Consider the following 18,043-nt stretch of genomic DNA (forward strand, 5'->3'; position numbering starts at 1 on the left):
CCGCCGGCCCGCCCCTTCCACATTCCTGCCCGGCCGGCCGCCCCGCGCCGTCGCCCGCGCGCTCGCGATGAAGGCGGCCCAGGCCGCGGGCGCCCAGGCGTCGCCGGGCGCGCGGTCCGTCAAGGTGGTCCTGGTCGGCGACGGCGGCTGCGGGAAGACATCGCTTCTCATGGTCTTCGCCGAGGGGTCCTTCCCCGAGGTGAGTCCCGGCCCCCTCCGGGCCCCGCGCCCCGGACCCCGCCTCGCGCGCTCGGCCTCGCGGTCGGGTTCCGCGCGCGCTCCCCGGTGCGCCCACCTGGTCCCCCAAGGGGTCTCCCGGCGGACTGTGTGCTCGGAGGCCGTTCTCGCTCCGCCATCGGGAGCGAGGGCCTCAGTGGTATCATCCGTAAAGCGGCAAGAAGGGCACTTCGCTGGGAGGTACCTCGGGGACTGAAGAGGCGACCTGGGTACCCCCCAGATCCTAAGAGAGCACTTGGCGGCCCAGCTCGGCCAGCAAGGACTGAGGACGCTGGAGCCAGACTTGCCTGGGTTCGAATCACGGCTTTGCCACTTAAAGCTGCGTACCCTTGGGCAAGTCCCCTACCCTCTCTGTGCCTGTTTTCTTGACCACACAATAGGAATAAGATCGGTGCCCACCTTCCAGGGTCTCTGTGAAGAGTGAATTAATACAGGTCAAGGGCTCAGCTCAGAGCCTGCAGCAAGAAGGACCCACGGAATTTGGCAAACATCTCTTCTCCACCAGCTCTTGCTTGTGCAGGGACCTCTGGTGGGTTGTGTCCTGGAGGTCAGAGCGCACCAGACTCAAGTCAGATAGCTTGGTTGGCACCTCAGCTCTCCTCTAACAAACTGTAGGGCCCTCGGTACCTTACTTAGCCTCTCTGAGCCTCCATTTCCTCACACAACCTTAGAGGGCCAGAGACCCAGGGAGGTGGAATTAGGGCAAGGCTGAGAGACAGCCCGTGTGTACCAGGCACGTCTGGGACACTCTGGGCGCCTTGGCTGTCGGTCCTTCGCTAGTGCACTCAGACTGTCCAGGCGGGCTCCCAGGCACCAGGACAGGGGCTCGGCCCACTCACCTCTCAGCCCAGTTCTGGGAGTCTGTGGGTTTGCTTCCAGCATCTCGCCGCCCTCCTGCCTGTCCCATCATCCTCCAAACCCCTGGGCTGTTACAGGCCCTGGCGAGTCTGATGGGGGAGGCAGGAGAAGCCAGGGCTGGTAACAGGGTCAGACCTTCCATTCCACTATGGCAGCATCGAGCCAACTCTTGCTTTGTGGTTTGTGGAGCTGACAGCACCTCCTCTGGGCAGTCACATTTTTTGTTAAGTTGGGTGGGACAAGTTTCTGGGCCCCCAGATGCTGCCCTAGGGAACCCAACAACTATGGCATGGTAGGGAGAGGGACCAGGCCAGCCAGGGTCCAGGAGACTGGCTGGGAGGGGTGTCCTAGTCTCTGAGACATCACTGATGGCAAGGCTCATCCTGATTCCAGAGAGACTGCAGCTTGGAAGTGGGCATCTGGAAGTTGATGGAATGTGTGTTTTGAAGGGCATGCTGGGGCTGGCCAGGGGAAGGGAGGACATGCTTGCCACCAGGGAGATGGACCTGTCCTTGTCTAAGCTTCTCATCTGTTTGAGGACCCCTCTACCTCCAGGCACAAGGAAGAGCTCTTCTTTTAAAAGAATGGCAAGCACTGGAAAGGCCTCATTTTACAGGTGGGAAAACTGAAGCTAGAGAGAGAGTCTTGCCTTGGGGAGCAGGGCCCAGCAGTGACAGTGCACGTTGGGAGCCCAGATCTCCCCACCCCTGACCAGGGCACTCTCCACAGTCCCCAGTGCTCTGCCTGCCAGACCAGCCTTCTGCCCTGGCCCCGAGACTCCTCATCCTGGCAGGCCTCCAAACTCAGGGAACCAGCAGCTAGAAGACCTGGAGTCCCCCACAGAGCAGACAGTAGGCTGGGATTTGAACCTCAGGGACCCTTGTCTGGCTGTGGCCCAGCCTTAGGTTCAGAGCAAGGGAGCAGAGTAGAGAAAGCTCCTGAGGTAGAGGGAAGTCCAGGCACCAGCCTCTGCCCAGTCCTGGCTAACCTTTGGATCAGCAACCATTCCAAAGCCCAGGGGTCCCACAGAAGGATGGAAGGGGAGGGGGGAGGGAGGACCAGCCCTGCCTTCCAGAACCAGCTCAGTCCCTCCTGGTCCACAGAGGGACTCTCATGGGTGTGAACCCCCTGACTCTCCTTTCTTGAACTATGTTCCCCCATCCTGTAATGCTCCATCTGTCTGTCTGTGAGCCCTATGAGGGCAGACCCAAGCCTGAGTCACCTCTACCCTGGTCTGGCTCAGACCTGGCCCTCCCTTTCTGACTAAGGACAGCTCAAGAGATAAGATTAGGCATTTACTGGTCAGAGTGACCCTGCCTGGTGGTTCAAAGAACACAACAGAAGGTGTAGACAAAGTCTCTAGAGTTGGGGGGAGGGTTGTGCTGTTATAAGCTGCAGGAGCAACCCAGCCAGGCAGCCTGGGATGGGGCTTGCCTGCCCACTCCGGATACCCAGGGCTCAAGAGTCAGTGACCTCAGGACAGGCCAGTGGTCTGAGCCTGGGACAGAGCCTGGCCTCTTGAGCGAGAAAGACCTGGCTCCATCCTTCCCGGCTCTGTCCTCATGAGGAAAATGGGGATAGTGCTAACTTCCCAAGGTTGTGGGTATCCCAGAGAGGACAGGTGGAGGGCCATGCACAGTAGATCCCTAGAAAATGTGGATGACGGTGTCATCTCCACAGGTGTTCGCTAAGTAGTGACACATGTCTCCCCAGGGCTTTGTGGCCAGCTGCCCTCCACCTCAGATCAGGAGGGGTCCCGCCACAGGTGAGTGGGTGCGTGGAAGCTCAGCAGGTGTCAGTCCCTTCCTCGGTGACAGGCTGGGGAAGGGCATACCACCTGGAGGGATGGACAGCAACTGGCATGGACACTGCTGCTGGCGCCCCGCTTTCTAAGCAGGGGACGTCTATGCTGGGCCTCCCCTGCCAGCCGGTCTCCCCTATCCCACTGTAAAGGGACACTCTTCTCCTTTAACCAGTGAGGGGACGGGCCCAAGGTCACGCAGCTGGTGAGGGCCAGAGCCAGTCCAAAGCCAGGAACATCTGAGACCACAGCCACTGCTCTAGCCACCATGTCACACTGTCTCCCGCCAGGCAAGGGACCTGAGGGGAGGGAGCCTGGGGCAGCTGGGTGCTGGGGGGTGGGGTGGGGGGTAGGTAGAGCTCTTGTCTGTACCTACTGGTAGAGGGAGTGACAGGTGGCTAGAGTCCAGGGCAAATTAAACCCCTATCCCAGGGCCGTCCTCACCTTCTCCGTTGGCCCACCCTCCCCCTGTACCTTCCCAAGTGGCCTAGAGGACCACACTGACCCACCACTGAGGGGCTGCCCCTCCCAGCAGCCCAGGGCCTGACTCAGAGCCTGCGGGCAGGCAGGCAGGCTTGAAGTCAGCTGGAGTTGAGGCAGGCACAGGCCCCATCTGGCCTAGGAAGTGCGGAGGCCAGGAGGCCAGGGTCTCCCCATGCTGTGGCCCCACCCACCAGCCCTGAGCAAGTGAGCGCACCTTGGGGACCCTAGCTGGTCCAGCACACCACTCTGGCAAAGGGCTTGCATTGTCGAGCCTTGGAAACCTCTCACCTGTTGCTCAGACCGCATCTATACACGATCCCCCTTCTCATTCCTGCACGTTGTCTGTGTACCAAACCCGTCCTGTTTCCATTCATCCAGCCTTCATGGAGAGGGAGTGCCCTCAGCCTCTAGGCCTGGGTGGAGGGGCCTGTGGCCTGAGTGACTTCCTCCTGATGCCAGACGGGGCTAATAAGAAAGGCAGACACGGACAGGATGTGGGAAGCAATCCAGAAGGGCTTCCTGGGGGAGGTGGCATGGGGCAGGGGGCTTGGTTGGCTTATGAGAGGTTGAGAGGCAAAGCAGGGACCCCCCCCCCAAAAAAAAGCTACAGGCTCTCCAGAGCAGACAGTGAGTCTTGTTCATGACTTGCTCCCCAGCAACCAGGACTAGAGAAGGTGCCAGTGTTTACTGAATGTATATATGAGGGAGTGAATGAATGGACAATCAAACAAACAAATGTAGGTTAACGTCATTCCAGGAGGAGGGGACAACGCGAAGGAAGACTCAGAAATGGGACAGTCCCCCATCCGGGGGGACAAAGATAAAAATAACAGTAGTTGGCATGTGGGGAGTGCTCGGTGTGCGTCAGGCTCTGCACAGAGCTAGCCTCTCACGGAATCCTTAGCGCAACACATGTGGGAGGCGCCTTCCATATTCCTGCTTTACAGGTGGGAAGGCCGGGGAGGTTCTGTGCCTGCCTCGCTGGGACCCCCAGCCAGGAGGCGGCAGTGCTAGGCCTCACCCCCTTGGGCCGCCTACCTCGCAGAGACCCTCCCTCAGACTGTCAGACTCCCAAAGAGGGGGGCGGTACTGCAGGCAAATCCGGGCTCTGGCCAGGGCACCCGGGTATACCCTGCTACAGAAGCAGTCCTCACAGCCTCTGCCTTGCCCCCTTCTTCCTCAGAGCTACACCCCCACTGTGTTTGAGCGGCTCACCGTTAACCTGCAAATGAAGGGGAAACCCCTGGACCTCCAAATCTGGGACACGGCAGGTGGGTGTGCAGGCTGCAGGAGGGACGAGGGAGGAGGGGGCCCCCATGCCCAGAAGCCCAGCCCTGCTCCCTTCGTTCCGAACCAGAGAAGCCCAGCCAATCTCACCGATCTCCAAGGGAGGGTGTTGGCCACGATTAGGGTCCCCGGGAACCTGAACCTTCTTTGCTCCTGCACCTACGTCAGCTGCCTCCCCCAACAGAGGGTAGCCAGCTGTGTCCCGGAGACAAGGGGGAGTTCATAGCTCTTTTCTCTTAAGGGGTGAGCTATTACTGGCCTCCTAAGCATTCCATCCTGGCTCTAACTTCTGTAAGATCTGCCTGACCTTGACCTCTGCCTCCCAGCTTCCTGACCTTACCCACATAGGGTTCAGTCAAATCCACACCAGAGCTGAAAGCTCACCCCAGGGTATCCCAGCAGCCCCCTGGCCGTGCAGGGGCTTAAGGGGCCTTTGTCCAGGGTCCTACCTGCTTCCTACTCCTCACCTCCCAAGCTCAGGGCAAAGCAGACTTCGGACCGATGGCCCCAGTCCCTGCAGTCTGGGCCTCTGCCTGGTCCCCCACTCCTTCCAGAACAGGGCTTTCTTGGCAAGGGCCAGCACCAGGGCTAACCAGGGCCAACACAGCCCCCGGGCAAGCTGGGGGAACACCGCCGGGAGGGAAATGTCCGTGCTGAGGCCATCTAGGCACCACATGTGTATCAGACCACGAGGCATACGGGCCTGATCCTGGCTCCCCCGTCTGCTGGGGTGACCTCCCTGGTGTTGGGGGAGATCTGAAGGGAATGCCCACGCCCACTGTCCCCAGGGCAAGTTGACTATGACCGCCTGCGGCCCCTCTTCTACCCCGACGCCAGTGTCCTGCTCCTCTGCTTCGATGTCACCAGCCCGCACAGCTGTGACAACATCTTCAACCGGGTAGGTACTGGAGGTGGAGGAGGTACAGCCCCCCGCAGCCGGGCCACTCTGCTCTGGCCCCACCCTTGACTCCACAGCCTGTCAGAGCATGGCAGGCCCCAGATGACTCAAATCCAGCACCTTTGGTGTATACATAGGGAAACTGAGGCCCAGAGCAGGGACAGTAACTTGCCAGAGGTCCCACAGGGATTTGGTAGCAGGGTCTGGACCGAGAAAGCCCCTGCAGCTCTCCAGCCTGGGCCTGTCCGAGGCTGCACGCACTGGCAGCCTCCAGCAGCTCTCGGCCCCCTCCTGTGTGACTGCTGGCTTTCAGCAGCCTCCCACAGTGCCCCGCAGCCGTGTCAGGGCTTCCCAAGGCTGCTCGCTGCCCACAGGTGTCAGGGATGTGGTCCCTTGAGTTGTTCTGCTCTTGTACCCCCTGCTGCCAGGGCCTCCACGTGAATGGCAGGCAAACAGTGTGCTCTAGGGTTCCTCAGAGCACAGCTGGTGACAGCATGAGTCACACTGACCACAACAATGATGGTAATAGTTACTGAGAACATACCCTGTGCCAAGCTCCGTTCTGGGCACTTCTGCCCATTCACTCATCTCCTCCCCTTGACAGCCTGGTGGAGCCAGTAGTATTGTCCCCAGGTTGGGAGTGGGAGAGAGGTTTGGACCAGAGCAAATAGAAGGCAGCCTTGCCATTTCCCAAGACGAGAAGGAGCAAGTGGGGGGTAGGGAGGTGGGAGATGGGGGCCTGTTGGACATCGCAGTGGAGGGCCAGGTAGACATGGGGGTCTGAGTCTGCAGCTCCCAGGGCTGGGCAGATCCATTTCGGCACCACCAGTGGGGAAGAGCCTTGCACACGGGAAGGTCACCTGGAGAGAAGCGAGAGAGCAGGGTCCCAGAGTGAAGTGCCAACCAGACGGTAGGGGAGGGAGAGATTGGCGGCCTGGTGCCAGGGCTCAGGCAGGACGAAGGCCGAGGATTCAGTGTTGGATTTAGCAAGGCAAAGTCACGGTGGAGACCACGGTCAGACACAGGTCTGTGGAGAGGCTGGAGTATGGGAAGTCAGCCCAGGAACCCCCCAGGCCCCGTCTGGCTCCAGCAGCCAGACGGTTTGATGCCAGTTTTTTCTAAACAGACAAACTGAGCAGGCGCGCACTCCTGGAGATCTAAATCCCCTGCCTCCAGATTCTAGACTTCCCAGCTGTCCAGGCTGCAGTACCCAGGCCCTGAAGCCGCACGTTCCAAAGAGCAGCTGACACAGAGTAGGAGAGTTCCCTCCAGCAGGCACACAGCTGCTGCGACCATTTTGTGAGCTGCTTTATTTTTAAAGGCTGACTTATTTCTTTATATATTTTACCCAGTTAGGAGGCAGTCCTAGGGGCCCTTACCTTGCAGAGTGGCAGGATTCTAGACCAGGCAGGAGCAGGGCTCTGGGTCCCAACCCTGGGCTCAGATCCTGCCGCTTCCAGTTGTGTGACCAAAGCCACGTTCCACAGCGTCTCCGAGCCTCAGTTACTGCATCTGTACAATGGGATTGATGACAGAACTTGCTTCACGGGAACTTAGGGGACTGAAGGGTTCACACATGTGAAGTCTTAGAGCCTAGAACAGGGTAATTCTCCCTAAACGTTGGCTGCGCTGATTCTCATTGCTGGAGTCCACCCGGGGAGCGCGAGGTTGGAGGACATGGCTAACACACACCCGTGCTGCCACCCTCCCCGCAGTGGTACCCAGAGGTGAGCCACTTCTGCAAGGAGGTGCCTGTCATTGTCGTGGGCTGCAAGACTGACCTGCGCAAGGACAAGTCGCTGGTGAAGAAGCTGCGGAAAAATAGGTTGGAACCTGTGACCTACCACAGGGTAGGAAACCCAGCCCAAGGGTGGGGGTGACGGGCCCTGGGAAGGGGGCGGGCTTCAGGGTATGCTGACCCCGCCCAGACTCTCAGCAGCATGAGGCATCCAGCACAAACAGGGTGTAGGTCAAGGTAGGGGTCATCTTGGAATGGTCTGGGCTTAGAATTGGTACCTAGAATACTCTAGAAGCTTTTGCCTGTGGAAGGGGAGCGAGTGGTCTGCCCATTCAGATAATCCTGCACACCCATTTCACAGATAGGGAAGCTGAGACCTGGAGAGGAACCCCATCCCTTCAGGCCACAGGCCCCTCTCTGCTACACACCTAGGAAGTGGGTTAGTTCGTGCCGTGAGAGACCGAGATCCATCCCGGAACTGAGGCAGGAAACCCAAAGAAGCCATGAGAGTGCTTGGCCAAGCCAGGGGGCAGGAACTGTGGCCCCTGGAAAAACTCACCTTCCTCTTTTGTCCTGGAGACTCCCCAGGATGGCCAAGAGCACTGTGAAGCCATGAGGAGGCCGAGCGCAAGGCCCTCTGGAGGCCTCCCCCTCAAGGCAGCCCTCTCCCCTCTCTCTGTTAGGGCCAGGAGATGGCGAGGGCCGTGGGCGCAGTGGCCTACCTGGAGTGCTCAGCCCTGCTCCAAGAAAATGTCCACGCGGTCTTCCAGGAGGCAGCCAAGGTGGCCCTCAGCAGCCGCGGTCGCAACTTCTGGAGGAGGGTTACCCGGAGCTGTTGCGTGGTGACCTGACGTCTTGAGCCCCTCCCTGCCCCAGCCACCCCAGCAGCACCGGAAGGAGCTGGGCGCTGCGCTGCCCAGTCGGCTGGGCTGGACCCAGTCCCCAAGCTGTGATCACCGAACTGCACCTCACACAGCTGGACCCGCCAAGGCCGGGCCCCTGAGCTGGAGCTGCCAACCCTGGAATAGCATCACCCGCTCACCCTGAGGCCTGAAGAAGGGGCTTCCGGAGCCCACCTGCCCTGTGGAGGGCTATTCCTGGAGTCCCCTAAAATGACTGCCAGGCTCCCAGCTCCCAGCCTGGACCGCACATCCAGAAGCAGCCTGTTTAGCTAGGCACTGCCTCACGGCTGCCCCCAGGGCTGCCCCTTCAGACAGGGCACTCCCAGAACCCTGAGCCACACAACTCACACCCTCCCTCATCCCCGCCCCCTGCCCACCCAGTGGTAACTAACAACTAACTAAAACCGCATTCCTTGCCAGCTAGGTCACGTGTCTTGCTTTACACACACACACACACACACACACACACACACTCCGTAGCAGAAAAGGACCCACCACTCTTAGGCACTGGAGTGGGACTACCCGCATCCAAACCCGGATCCAAACCCAGCTCTATCACTTCAGGACCTTGGGCAAATTACTTGAACCCTCTGCAGCTCAGTATCCTCATCGGTGAAATGGGACCAATCCCAGATGATGGCATGGAGCCTTTAGATGAGGAAGAGCATCCAAGACACACGCAAAGAGCTTGGCACGTGGCTGGCACCCAGTAAGTGCTCACAAAAGGTTCACAAGAGGGTTTTTTAGTTGTTGTTTATGATAAATACATAATATTGCTGAGATATAATATATGTAATATACTCAGCAATATTATAGTGGGGTTTTCCAGAGAAATAGAACCAATAGTGTGTGTGTATATGTGTGGAGAGAAGGAGAGGAATTGTAAGGAGTTGACTCACAGGATCACAGGGCCTGGCAAGTATGAAAGCTGTAGGGCAGGCTGGAGATTCAGGTAAGTTCATGTTGCAGTCCTGAGTCTGAATTCTGCAGGGCAGCCGGCTGGATGCTCAGGAAGGCTTTCTGTGCTGCAGAATTCCTTCCTCAAGAAACCTGTCATTTCTCTTAAGGCCTTCACCTCATTGGGTGAGGCCCACCCACATAGAACCAGCCACAAACATGCCCTGCTTGGGTTTCATTAGAAACAGCTTGAGGGCAGGGGGGTGGGGAGGCGGCGACTGCATGACTCAGTCCATTAAGCAGCTGCCTTCCGCTCACGTCATGATCCCAGGGTCCTGGGATAGAGACCCGCATCGGGCTCCCTGCTCAGCGTTAAGTCTGCTTCTCCGTTTCCCTCTGCCCTCCCCCTCTCTCTCTCAAATAAATAAATGAAATCTTTAGTTTTAAAGATTTTATTATTTATTTGTCGGAGGGAGAGAGAGAGTGCATAAGCAGGGGGAGGGGCAGAGGGAGAAGTAGGCTTCCCGCTGATCAAGGAGCCCAACATGGGACTCGATCTCAGAACCCTGAGATCATGACCTGAGCCAAAGGCAGAGGCTTAACCAACTGAGCGACCCAGGTGTCCCAGTAAATAAAATCTTTAAGAAAAAAAAAAAAGGTGCTTGGGTGGCTCAGTGGAGTCCAAATGTAGGTTTTGGCTCCGGTCATGGTCTCAGGGTCGTGGGATCAGGCCCAGCGCCAAGCTCCATGTTCATCGTGGAGTCTGCTGGAGATTCTCTCCCCTCCCTCTCTCTGCTCCTCCCCACACTCGCTCCCAGTCTCTCTCTCACAACATATTTTTAAAAAGAAACTCAAGGGAGTCAGGTCATGATCTCAGGGTCCTGGGATCGAGTCCCGCATCGGGGTCTCTGCTCGGCAGGGAGCCTGCTTCCCTCTCTCTCTCTCTGCCTGCCTCTCCGTCTACTTGTGATCTCTCTCTGTCAAATAAATAAATAAAATCTTAAAAAAAAAAAAAAAAGAAAGAAAGAAAAGGGGCGCCTGGGTGGCTCAGTGGGTTAAAGCCGCTGCCTTCGGCTCAGGTCATGATCCCAGGGTCCTGGGATCGAGCCCCGCATCGGGGTCTCTGCTCGGCGGGGAGCCTGCTTCCCTTCCTCTCTCTCTCTGCCTGCCTCTCTGCCTACTTGTGATCTCTGTCTGTCAAATAAATAAATAAAATCTTAAAAAAAACAAAGAAAGAAAGAAAAAGAACAACGACAAACAGCTCACGGGAAGGACTACTTGTGCAAGAGGAGGCCTCATGGCTTGGGATACGGAGCTGAACTGAGGCAGGGGAGATGATGTTGTTGGCCTGCTCCAGAAACCCCACGTGAATTACAGGCTTCACTCCAGGAATGAATGGGAAATAACGTTTCCTGGCCTAGATTTCTAGCCTGATTGCTCCTTCCTGCCAAGCATACCCCATGCCCAGAATATTTCTTATTCTCCCCTTCCTGCCCTCCCCAAGCCCAGCTCAGACAGCCCTCTTGTCTGACTTCCCCAAATACACGTTCCTGGAGCCATGACAGGTTGCTACGAAGCTTTCACGCTAACTTCTTGCGCATCTGTTTGTTGTTGTTTTTTAAGATATTGATTTATTTATTTGACAGAGAGACAGTGAGAGCAAGAACACGAGCAGGGGGAGTGGGAGAGGGAAAGCAGGCTTCCCGCCGAGCAGGGAGCCCGATATATGGCAGGATCATGACCTGAGCCGAAGGCAGACACCCAACGACCGAGCCACCCAGGCAGCCTACACACCTCTCTTCATGCACTAGACCTCAGCTTCCATGAAATCAGGACCTTTGTTTGCTTTGTCTCTTTGTCCCCAGCCCCTAGCTGAGGATGTGGCTTGGCCTGTTGGCACTGATGAGTGTCCCATCTCTGGAGTCAGTAGCAGATCTGGGTTAGAGTGTCAGTGCTGCCATTTTCCTTAGCTATGTGGTTTTATGAGAGTTACACTCTTTGAGCCTCAATGTCCCATCTGGCAAAGGGGAAGTATCATATCCATCTACAGGGTTGTTATGGGAAGGAAGCGACAAAAGGCTTGTCAGGCGCCTAGCATAGTGCCGGCCACAAAGGAAGAAGCAGGAAGCAGAGGACACGTTGCAAGAAGTAGCTGGTCTGGACGGGATGTCCTATACTCGAGGGCAAGGTGCTGAACAAGAGATCAAGAGACACAGGTGCTGGCATGGGCTCCTTCCCTGAGATAACCAGGGACTCCGTCATCTGTCCCTTCAACAACCTGGTGTCTCAGGAGCTCTCTGGTGTGCCCCACACTAGGACAAGGGCTAGGAATATGACCACAGGTAAGTATGGGGTATGACATGTCCCATCAGGATGACCCAAGAGCCTGAGTGTGTGTGTGTGTGTAAAGTCTTGCAAGGCAGGTGGGACAAAAGGATGTGGGCCAAGGGGGCCATAGGATTAACAAGAAGGTAGAAGGAGTGATGTGCTTGGTCCCAGGAGGGTCTCCGTCTTCTCATCTTCTCACCAGACCATGGGAGGAGTAAGTTCTGCTTCCTTGCTTCTTGTCTCTTGGCAGTGTTCTATCTGGAATGAGATGATTAGATAAATAAGCAGCTTTGATGGTTAAATTTATGTGTCAACTTGATTAGGTGACAGTGCCCAGTTTATTTGGTCAAACACCAGCCTAGATGCTGCCCCTAAAGGGATTTTTTTAGAGATCAGGAACGTTTGCATCAGTAGGCTTGGAGTAAAGCGGTGATCTTGCATCATGTAGGTGGGCCTTGTCCAATCAGTGGACGGCCTTGAAGGACAGGTTTTCTGAGGAAGAGGACATGTGACCAGAGGCAGGTCTGACGTTTAGCTCAACCCTCACCGCTTTTCACCCCGGGACACACGCTGGGAGGTCAAGGTCAGAGAAGAACTGCTCTGGGCAGAGGTGAAGTCAGATGGGGTCAGGGAGACAGAGGATACAGTGGTATGCAAGAAGGGGCTTCTGGAGCTGCTGCACGCACGGAGAGGGACGTGGGCCGGAGCCCAGTCTCGCGGGGTCTCCGCAGGGGAGCTGCTGAGTCAGAAAGACACATCCACTTACTCTCCGCCTCGCCCCGCCCTTGGAGGCTCTCTTTTACTTTCCTCCAGAGCTCATCACCGTGTGGGACGGTCTTGTGGGGCTCCCCTGCGGATTACCAGCTCCTCAAGAGAACGGACTGGGTTTGTCGGATTCCCCTGTGCCTCCAACAGTGCCCAGCATATAGGAAGCTCTAAAGAAATACCCGCGGGATGAATGGAGGCTCACACTCGGTCCTGCCTCAGTTATCACGTAGATCTCCCCGCCTTCCTCCTCCTCCTCCTCCTCCTCCTCCTCCTTCTTCCCAGACTCCGCCCCTCCTCCCCTCCCACCGCCCCCAGCCAGCACGGCCACTCTCCCCTGCAGGGATCCAGTCACGTCAGCTTGATCCTTCCGCAACCCTCTGCCCGGGAAGAAGGTCGTCGGGCTGGGGTAGCCGGGGACTTGAACTCTCCTGTTAAGTGGCTGCCTTGCCTGGCTGCAGCCTGCCTTCCCTACCTCACGCCGGGACACCTGACACTCCAGCCACACCGGGGAGCACCCCGGACCTGTCCTAGCTTCCAAGTATTCCAGGTCTTCCAGACCCTTGGCCCACCTGCCGACCACTGCCTGTTCAAGTCCCCCCTCCAACCCCAAGTCCTCCAGAGGCGGATCAGACACCACCTTGCCCAGGAAACCCGTTGACCTGTCAACCTCTTCACTCCCCCTCATGGCATGCACCCCCCCCCCCCAGGGTCCCTTGTCTTTGCACGGGCCCCTTGGGAACTGGGCTTTGCTTTCGGGCAGTGGGAACCGCCAGACTGGGCTCCTTAAGATGACAGTCTGGTGGCAGACGGGGCAGGATGGCTGGGAGGGCGGGGCAGGAGCCCAGTTGGGCAACCGCAGACGTCCAGACTCGACCAGAGAAACAAGCCTGCACAGGTCAAGGCCGGGTGATTTCTAGGCTTGGAAGCTGAGGTGGTGGCCCCGGGTGGACTGCTGGAAGGGTGGGGACGCTGAGAATGAGGGAAGAATGCAGGCCTCTCCCAGCGTAAGAAACTTGGAGAAGACGAGCCCCTTCCCCGCGGGCGGCACCAGGAGAGGCGGATCTGGCCAGGCGGTCCCCCCACAGCCATCCCAGGTATCCTGGGAGGCCACAGTGAGTGGTGGCCCTCGGAGCCGCCTGGCCGAGGAGCCAGGGTTGTTATTATGGACTGCTGTTCTCCTCCTCACCCGCCAAGCCCCCCTTCCAATTCCTTACAACCCTGTCTGGCAGGGCGGCGGCCAGACGAGTGGGAGCCAGGGGAAGGCACAGCCCAGAGGCCAGCTGGGGCCAGGAGCCACAGACCGCAGTGTCTTCAGTTCTCCACACCGCCTCCGCCAGCCTTGGGATTGTCTGCCGGGAAGGCAAGGGGTGGGAGTGGGGACCCCAAGTCACCTCCTCCAAAACAGGCCACTCCCTGGCATCCTTGGGTGGGAGGGTGGGGCACACTCCGTGAGTCACGAAGCTTCCCTGTAACTCTGCCTGTATGCGTGCGTGCCGAGCCCCACATCTGGGAGCAGGGAGGGGAGGGTGGCTGCCAGATCACCCCACTTTGGGCCACTCTCTTTGTTTTCTCTGGCCTCCTTTTGGAGGATGAGAATTCACAGGCTCCCAGGAAGTCATCCCGAAGCCACTGGCGAGGGAACCAACAAAGCCTGAGAGCCGGTAAGGGGCAGAGAGATCCGCGAGCCGCGATCCAGGAGAGAGCGGGATAGCTGACAGGCCACCCTGCTTTCTAGGGCTTGATCTCCAGTTAAATGCTTCCGTTTAACAGGTCGGATTTGGCCCAACCCTCGGAGCGGAGGCAGGAGGATGGGCTGAAATTGCCTGTGGGGCTCACGTCTGCAGAGACACCAAGCCTGGTCCACGACTAATCTCAGGGCAGACACTCCAAGTGTTTGTTTAGGAAAGACGTCTTGGTTGCCTACCATGTGCGGTCCCTGTTCCAGACACTGGGGTGTCTGGGAGGTGTGGAAGGGAGCAGGATGAGGCTCCTGCCTTCTAAGCCTCCATCCTCCACCCTCTGTGGGAGTCCCATTGTGGACACAACCCGTGGGGGAGGGAGCGTCCAACGTGTCATCTGGAGCCTGCTTCTACCCTTGAGATAAATAAGCGGGGAGACGGGGGAGTTCCCCCCCTCACAGCCACAAATCTGAAACAGGGTTGTCCAGGATCTATGCTCCCGTCTGCCCTCCGGAAGAGCATTACTAGAATCGTCTAGCCAGACGCCGTAGGTGACATTCTGCACACCGTCCCTCATTCAGTCCTCGCAATATCCTCACTTCAGAGATGAGGAAAGCGCTTCAGAAAGCTAAAGAGTGGGACCAAAAGCTGGGGTCTTGCACGCAGGATGGGACTCCCAGCCCAGGCTCCTGACCTCCCCTGGGCACTGGCCAGGTGGCTGGACCTCCACCAGCAGAGGGCAGCAGGGTCCAAGGAGAGGAAACTCCCCAGGGGAGGCCGGCGGGCAGGCCAGGAGAGGACACCTGTCCCATCGCCCCCACCTGGGGCACTGTGGGCCACCACACCATGCCCACAAGCCGCCACCCACCAGCCGTGCCCATCCCAACATTTTATTGAAGAAAAAGCAGGCTCAGAGTGGCCAAGGACTTGACCATTCAGCGAGTCTGGGCGGACTTAGAATGAAAATCCTGCTGGGGTTCTATCGTCAGAATCTGGGACTAGAATCCCAGCGCAGCGTGTACGCCTGGCAGGATCATAGGGAAGTGCGGGGGCTGGACCGAGATCAAAGGAGGCGGCTCGGCCGCAAGCACTTTTCACAGGGCCACGGGATCCAGACTCGCTTCATTTCCTCAGGGCGACACCTGGGGAGGCAGACGGTGTCTTGGCCCCTGACTTCCTCTCCCTTGACTCCACCTCCGAATTTAGATCATGGTTGTAGAAGATTACCCAAATACTTTAGGACGTCAGGGAACCCCAAGGGAGCACACCCGGAAAGTAAGACACTGTGGGCAGGTACCTGGAGCATGCCCCACTTGGCCAGAACTATCCTGAGGGGCTGGCGGGAGGAGGGAAGGGAAGACAGGGAGCATCTGGAGGACCTTGGGGGTTCTTCCTGCTGGAGAACTAGGCCATGCGGAGACCCAGACCCTGTGATGGGGGTGGGAGGGTGCTGGGAAAGGTGAGCCTTTCCAGCTGAAGGCTTACTCGTGTGACCTCTCCACAGTAGGGGAGACGTCCCGCAGGGCTCCCCCCCTGCCCATCCCCTAGCTTCAGACACCTCGGGCTCTCCAACTGTTCGCTTCCCCACCCCAGCTCTTCCCCTGAAATGAAAAAGAGTGCTTTACGCTGCTGTCACTGGTTGGGTGCCTAGATTCATGGCATGCAACTTCCCACTCACTCCACCTTTATCCCTGCCCCTACCCCAGGCTGGGGACCTCCCTGACCACAGGGTGGAGGGGCAGATCTAAGTGTCCCATGGTCCCAGGGGGGACCTGCGGGACACGCCATGAAGAGCTTCTTTTTCTGGTCTCACTGCCCCCACTCCCTCCTCCTGCTTCCTGGGCTCTCCTAACTAGCTTTTCTATTCCTTCTAGTTGTTTCATTTGTTTTGCTTGTCTATTCAATCATGCACTGAACCCTTCTTTCCTGAGCACCTCCCAGCCCAGTCCCTGGACCACTGGCTTCTTGATTCTCTGTGCAGCCGTACTGGGAGGGAGCACGCTTTCCTCTGTGGAAGCTGGGCCACCCACTGGACCCTCACTCTGTCCTTAACGTGCCGCTAGGACATCACCAATATCGACTCCTCTTGCTGTCTCTCCCGCACTTAAGACTTTTAATCTGGAAGAGGAGACAAAGAGGAACGTTTAAATTCGTCTTAGTAACATGGGCAATATTTTTTTTTTTCTACCTTCCAGACTCATTCAGTCTTCAAAACCACTGTACAAGGTAGGTCCAGTTGTCAGCAGCTCCATCTTACAGATGGGAAAACTGAGGGGCAGAGAGCTTAGGAAACTTATCCAACTTGTACAAGCCAACGAGTGACAGACCTAGGGTTTTGAACTAGGGCTGTATCTGTGCATGGTCCAGACACTGGGTGAGGTGGCCTGCCTGGGAAAAGTGCTCAGTGGCTGTCACCTGGCCCATGGGGACCTGTTCCCCTGCTTTCACACTGATTGAGAGTGATCAGACAGCCTTTCCATAGGCCTTTTCTGCAGAAATTAACCAGCCCCTTCCAAGGTCCAAAGCCTCTGAAGAAGTCTGAGTGGTTGAGATCGTGTATCAAGGGAAAATTGGAAAACAGGATTCAAATTACTCTGTATCATGGTCAACCAAAAACAGCTGTTGATAATTTGCATAGCTTCTTTTCCTCTTTTTTTTCTATGAAAATGCTTTTGCATAGTTGTAATCACACCATTGACCAATTTTGAATTCTGCTTTTTTTTTTCAAAATTTAAGCCTAAAACAAAAACAAAACTCAATTTTTAGTCTAAGCATTCTTATATTCCAAACAGCTTGTGAATATCATTAAAAATTATTTTTGGAATAATCTCAGATTTTTTTTTTAAGATTTTATTTATTTATTTGACAGACAGAGATCACAAGTAGGCAGAGAGGCAGGCAGAGAGAGAGAGAGAGAGGTGGAGGCAGGCTCCCTGCGGGGCAGAGACCCCGATGCGGGGCTCGATCCCAGGACCCTGGGATCATGACCCGAGCTGATGGCAGAGGCTTTAACCCACTGAGCCACCCAGGCGCCCCCTAATCTCAGATTTAAACAGGAATTACAAAAAGAGTATATCAAGTCCCCATAAACTCTTCACCTGGCTTCCCGTAATGTTAACACTCATTTATCAAAACTAAGAAATTAACATTAACACAGTTCACTCTGGACCTTACTCGGGTCTCACTAGCTTTTTCACAAACGTCTCTTCTCTGTTCCAAGACCCAATCCAGTGTATCATGATGCGTTTAGGTGAATATCATTTTTAGTGGCTGCATGTTATTTCCTCTAGTGAATATTCTAATAAGTTTTTAAAAGCCTATCTGCTGCTGCACATTTTTTTGCATTGTTCCTAGTTTTACTTTGGAAAACTTGTTTCATAAGAAATGAAAATAAGAACGCTTATTTAAAAACAAGTGCTGGTTCACACCTGGGGGTTGGGCACCAAATGAAACAAAACAAAAAACAAGTTCTATTTAAGTAGGAGCCCCGCTGATCAGTAGTATAACTACTCAGTGGCCCCACACCTCCTCCACGCACCCCACACCCCCACGCTCAGGTAAAGAGAAAGGTTAGGGCACCCACCCAAGATCACACAGGGCTGGCAGGGAAGGACAGGATTCAAGGTCTTCTTGCCCCTAAACCCTATGCTGTTGTCTACATGAAACTCTATCAAAGTGCCAGTATGGTATGTACTGTGACTTGGTAAAGGGAGCCAAGGAATCAGTAAATTAAAGGAGAAAGGTTTTAGAGAAGGAAAAACTCTGGCTTGCTCCCTGCCATTTTTGGTTTTAGATACATTTATTTTTTATCAGATTAAGATCAGTAATCAGTGGGTGGGGCCTCGGCTTCCTCTTCTGTAAAGCGGTGGTAGGACCTCCCTCGCTCGCTGCCTAGATGGTTGCCAAGAGGTCCTGCACGGGAGGACTTAACACAGCACCTAGTGAATGCCTGGGGAATGAGGGCCTAGCTGGTGTTCAGGGAAACCACTTGGTCATTAGTGATGGTACTTCTGCTGCAGACCTTGCAGGGGCTGCTGAAGGGCCTTTGGGGCAGGGGAAGAGACAGAGGGGAACGTTGCTCCTCACCTCCCACCACCCCAGTCAGACAGGACTTTTTAGGACTCACTTCAAGCACCCCTTTGGTGGGTCTATTCTCTACAGCTTAAC

General features: G+C 56.3%; 1 protein-coding gene across 2 annotated transcripts; it reads left to right on the forward strand.

Moving 5' to 3' along the window:
• The first annotated feature begins 26 nt into the window (after positions 1-26).
• On the forward strand, positions 27-8,984 carry RHOD (ras homolog family member D). Of its 2 annotated transcripts, none has more exons than XM_047692540.1 (5): positions 27-199; positions 4,563-4,650; positions 5,455-5,564; positions 7,280-7,389; positions 7,986-8,984. In XM_047692540.1, exons 1-5 carry the CDS (start codon positions 68-70, stop codon positions 8,146-8,148), a joined length of 603 nt encoding a protein of 200 aa, XP_047548496.1. In that variant the 5' UTR covers positions 27-67; the 3' UTR covers positions 8,149-8,984. The 2 variants fall into 2 exon arrangements, with proteins under 2 accessions (XP_047548496.1, XP_047548495.1); XM_047692539.1 differs by having other exon boundaries at positions 7,280-7,414; positions 7,986-8,627.
• The last annotated feature ends 9,059 nt before the right edge of the window (positions 8,985-18,043 follow it).

The sequence above is a fragment of the Lutra lutra genome, chromosome 10 (genome assembly GCF_902655055.1).
Source record: "Lutra lutra chromosome 10, mLutLut1.2, whole genome shotgun sequence".
Taxonomy (NCBI): domain Eukaryota; kingdom Metazoa; phylum Chordata; class Mammalia; order Carnivora; family Mustelidae; genus Lutra; species Lutra lutra.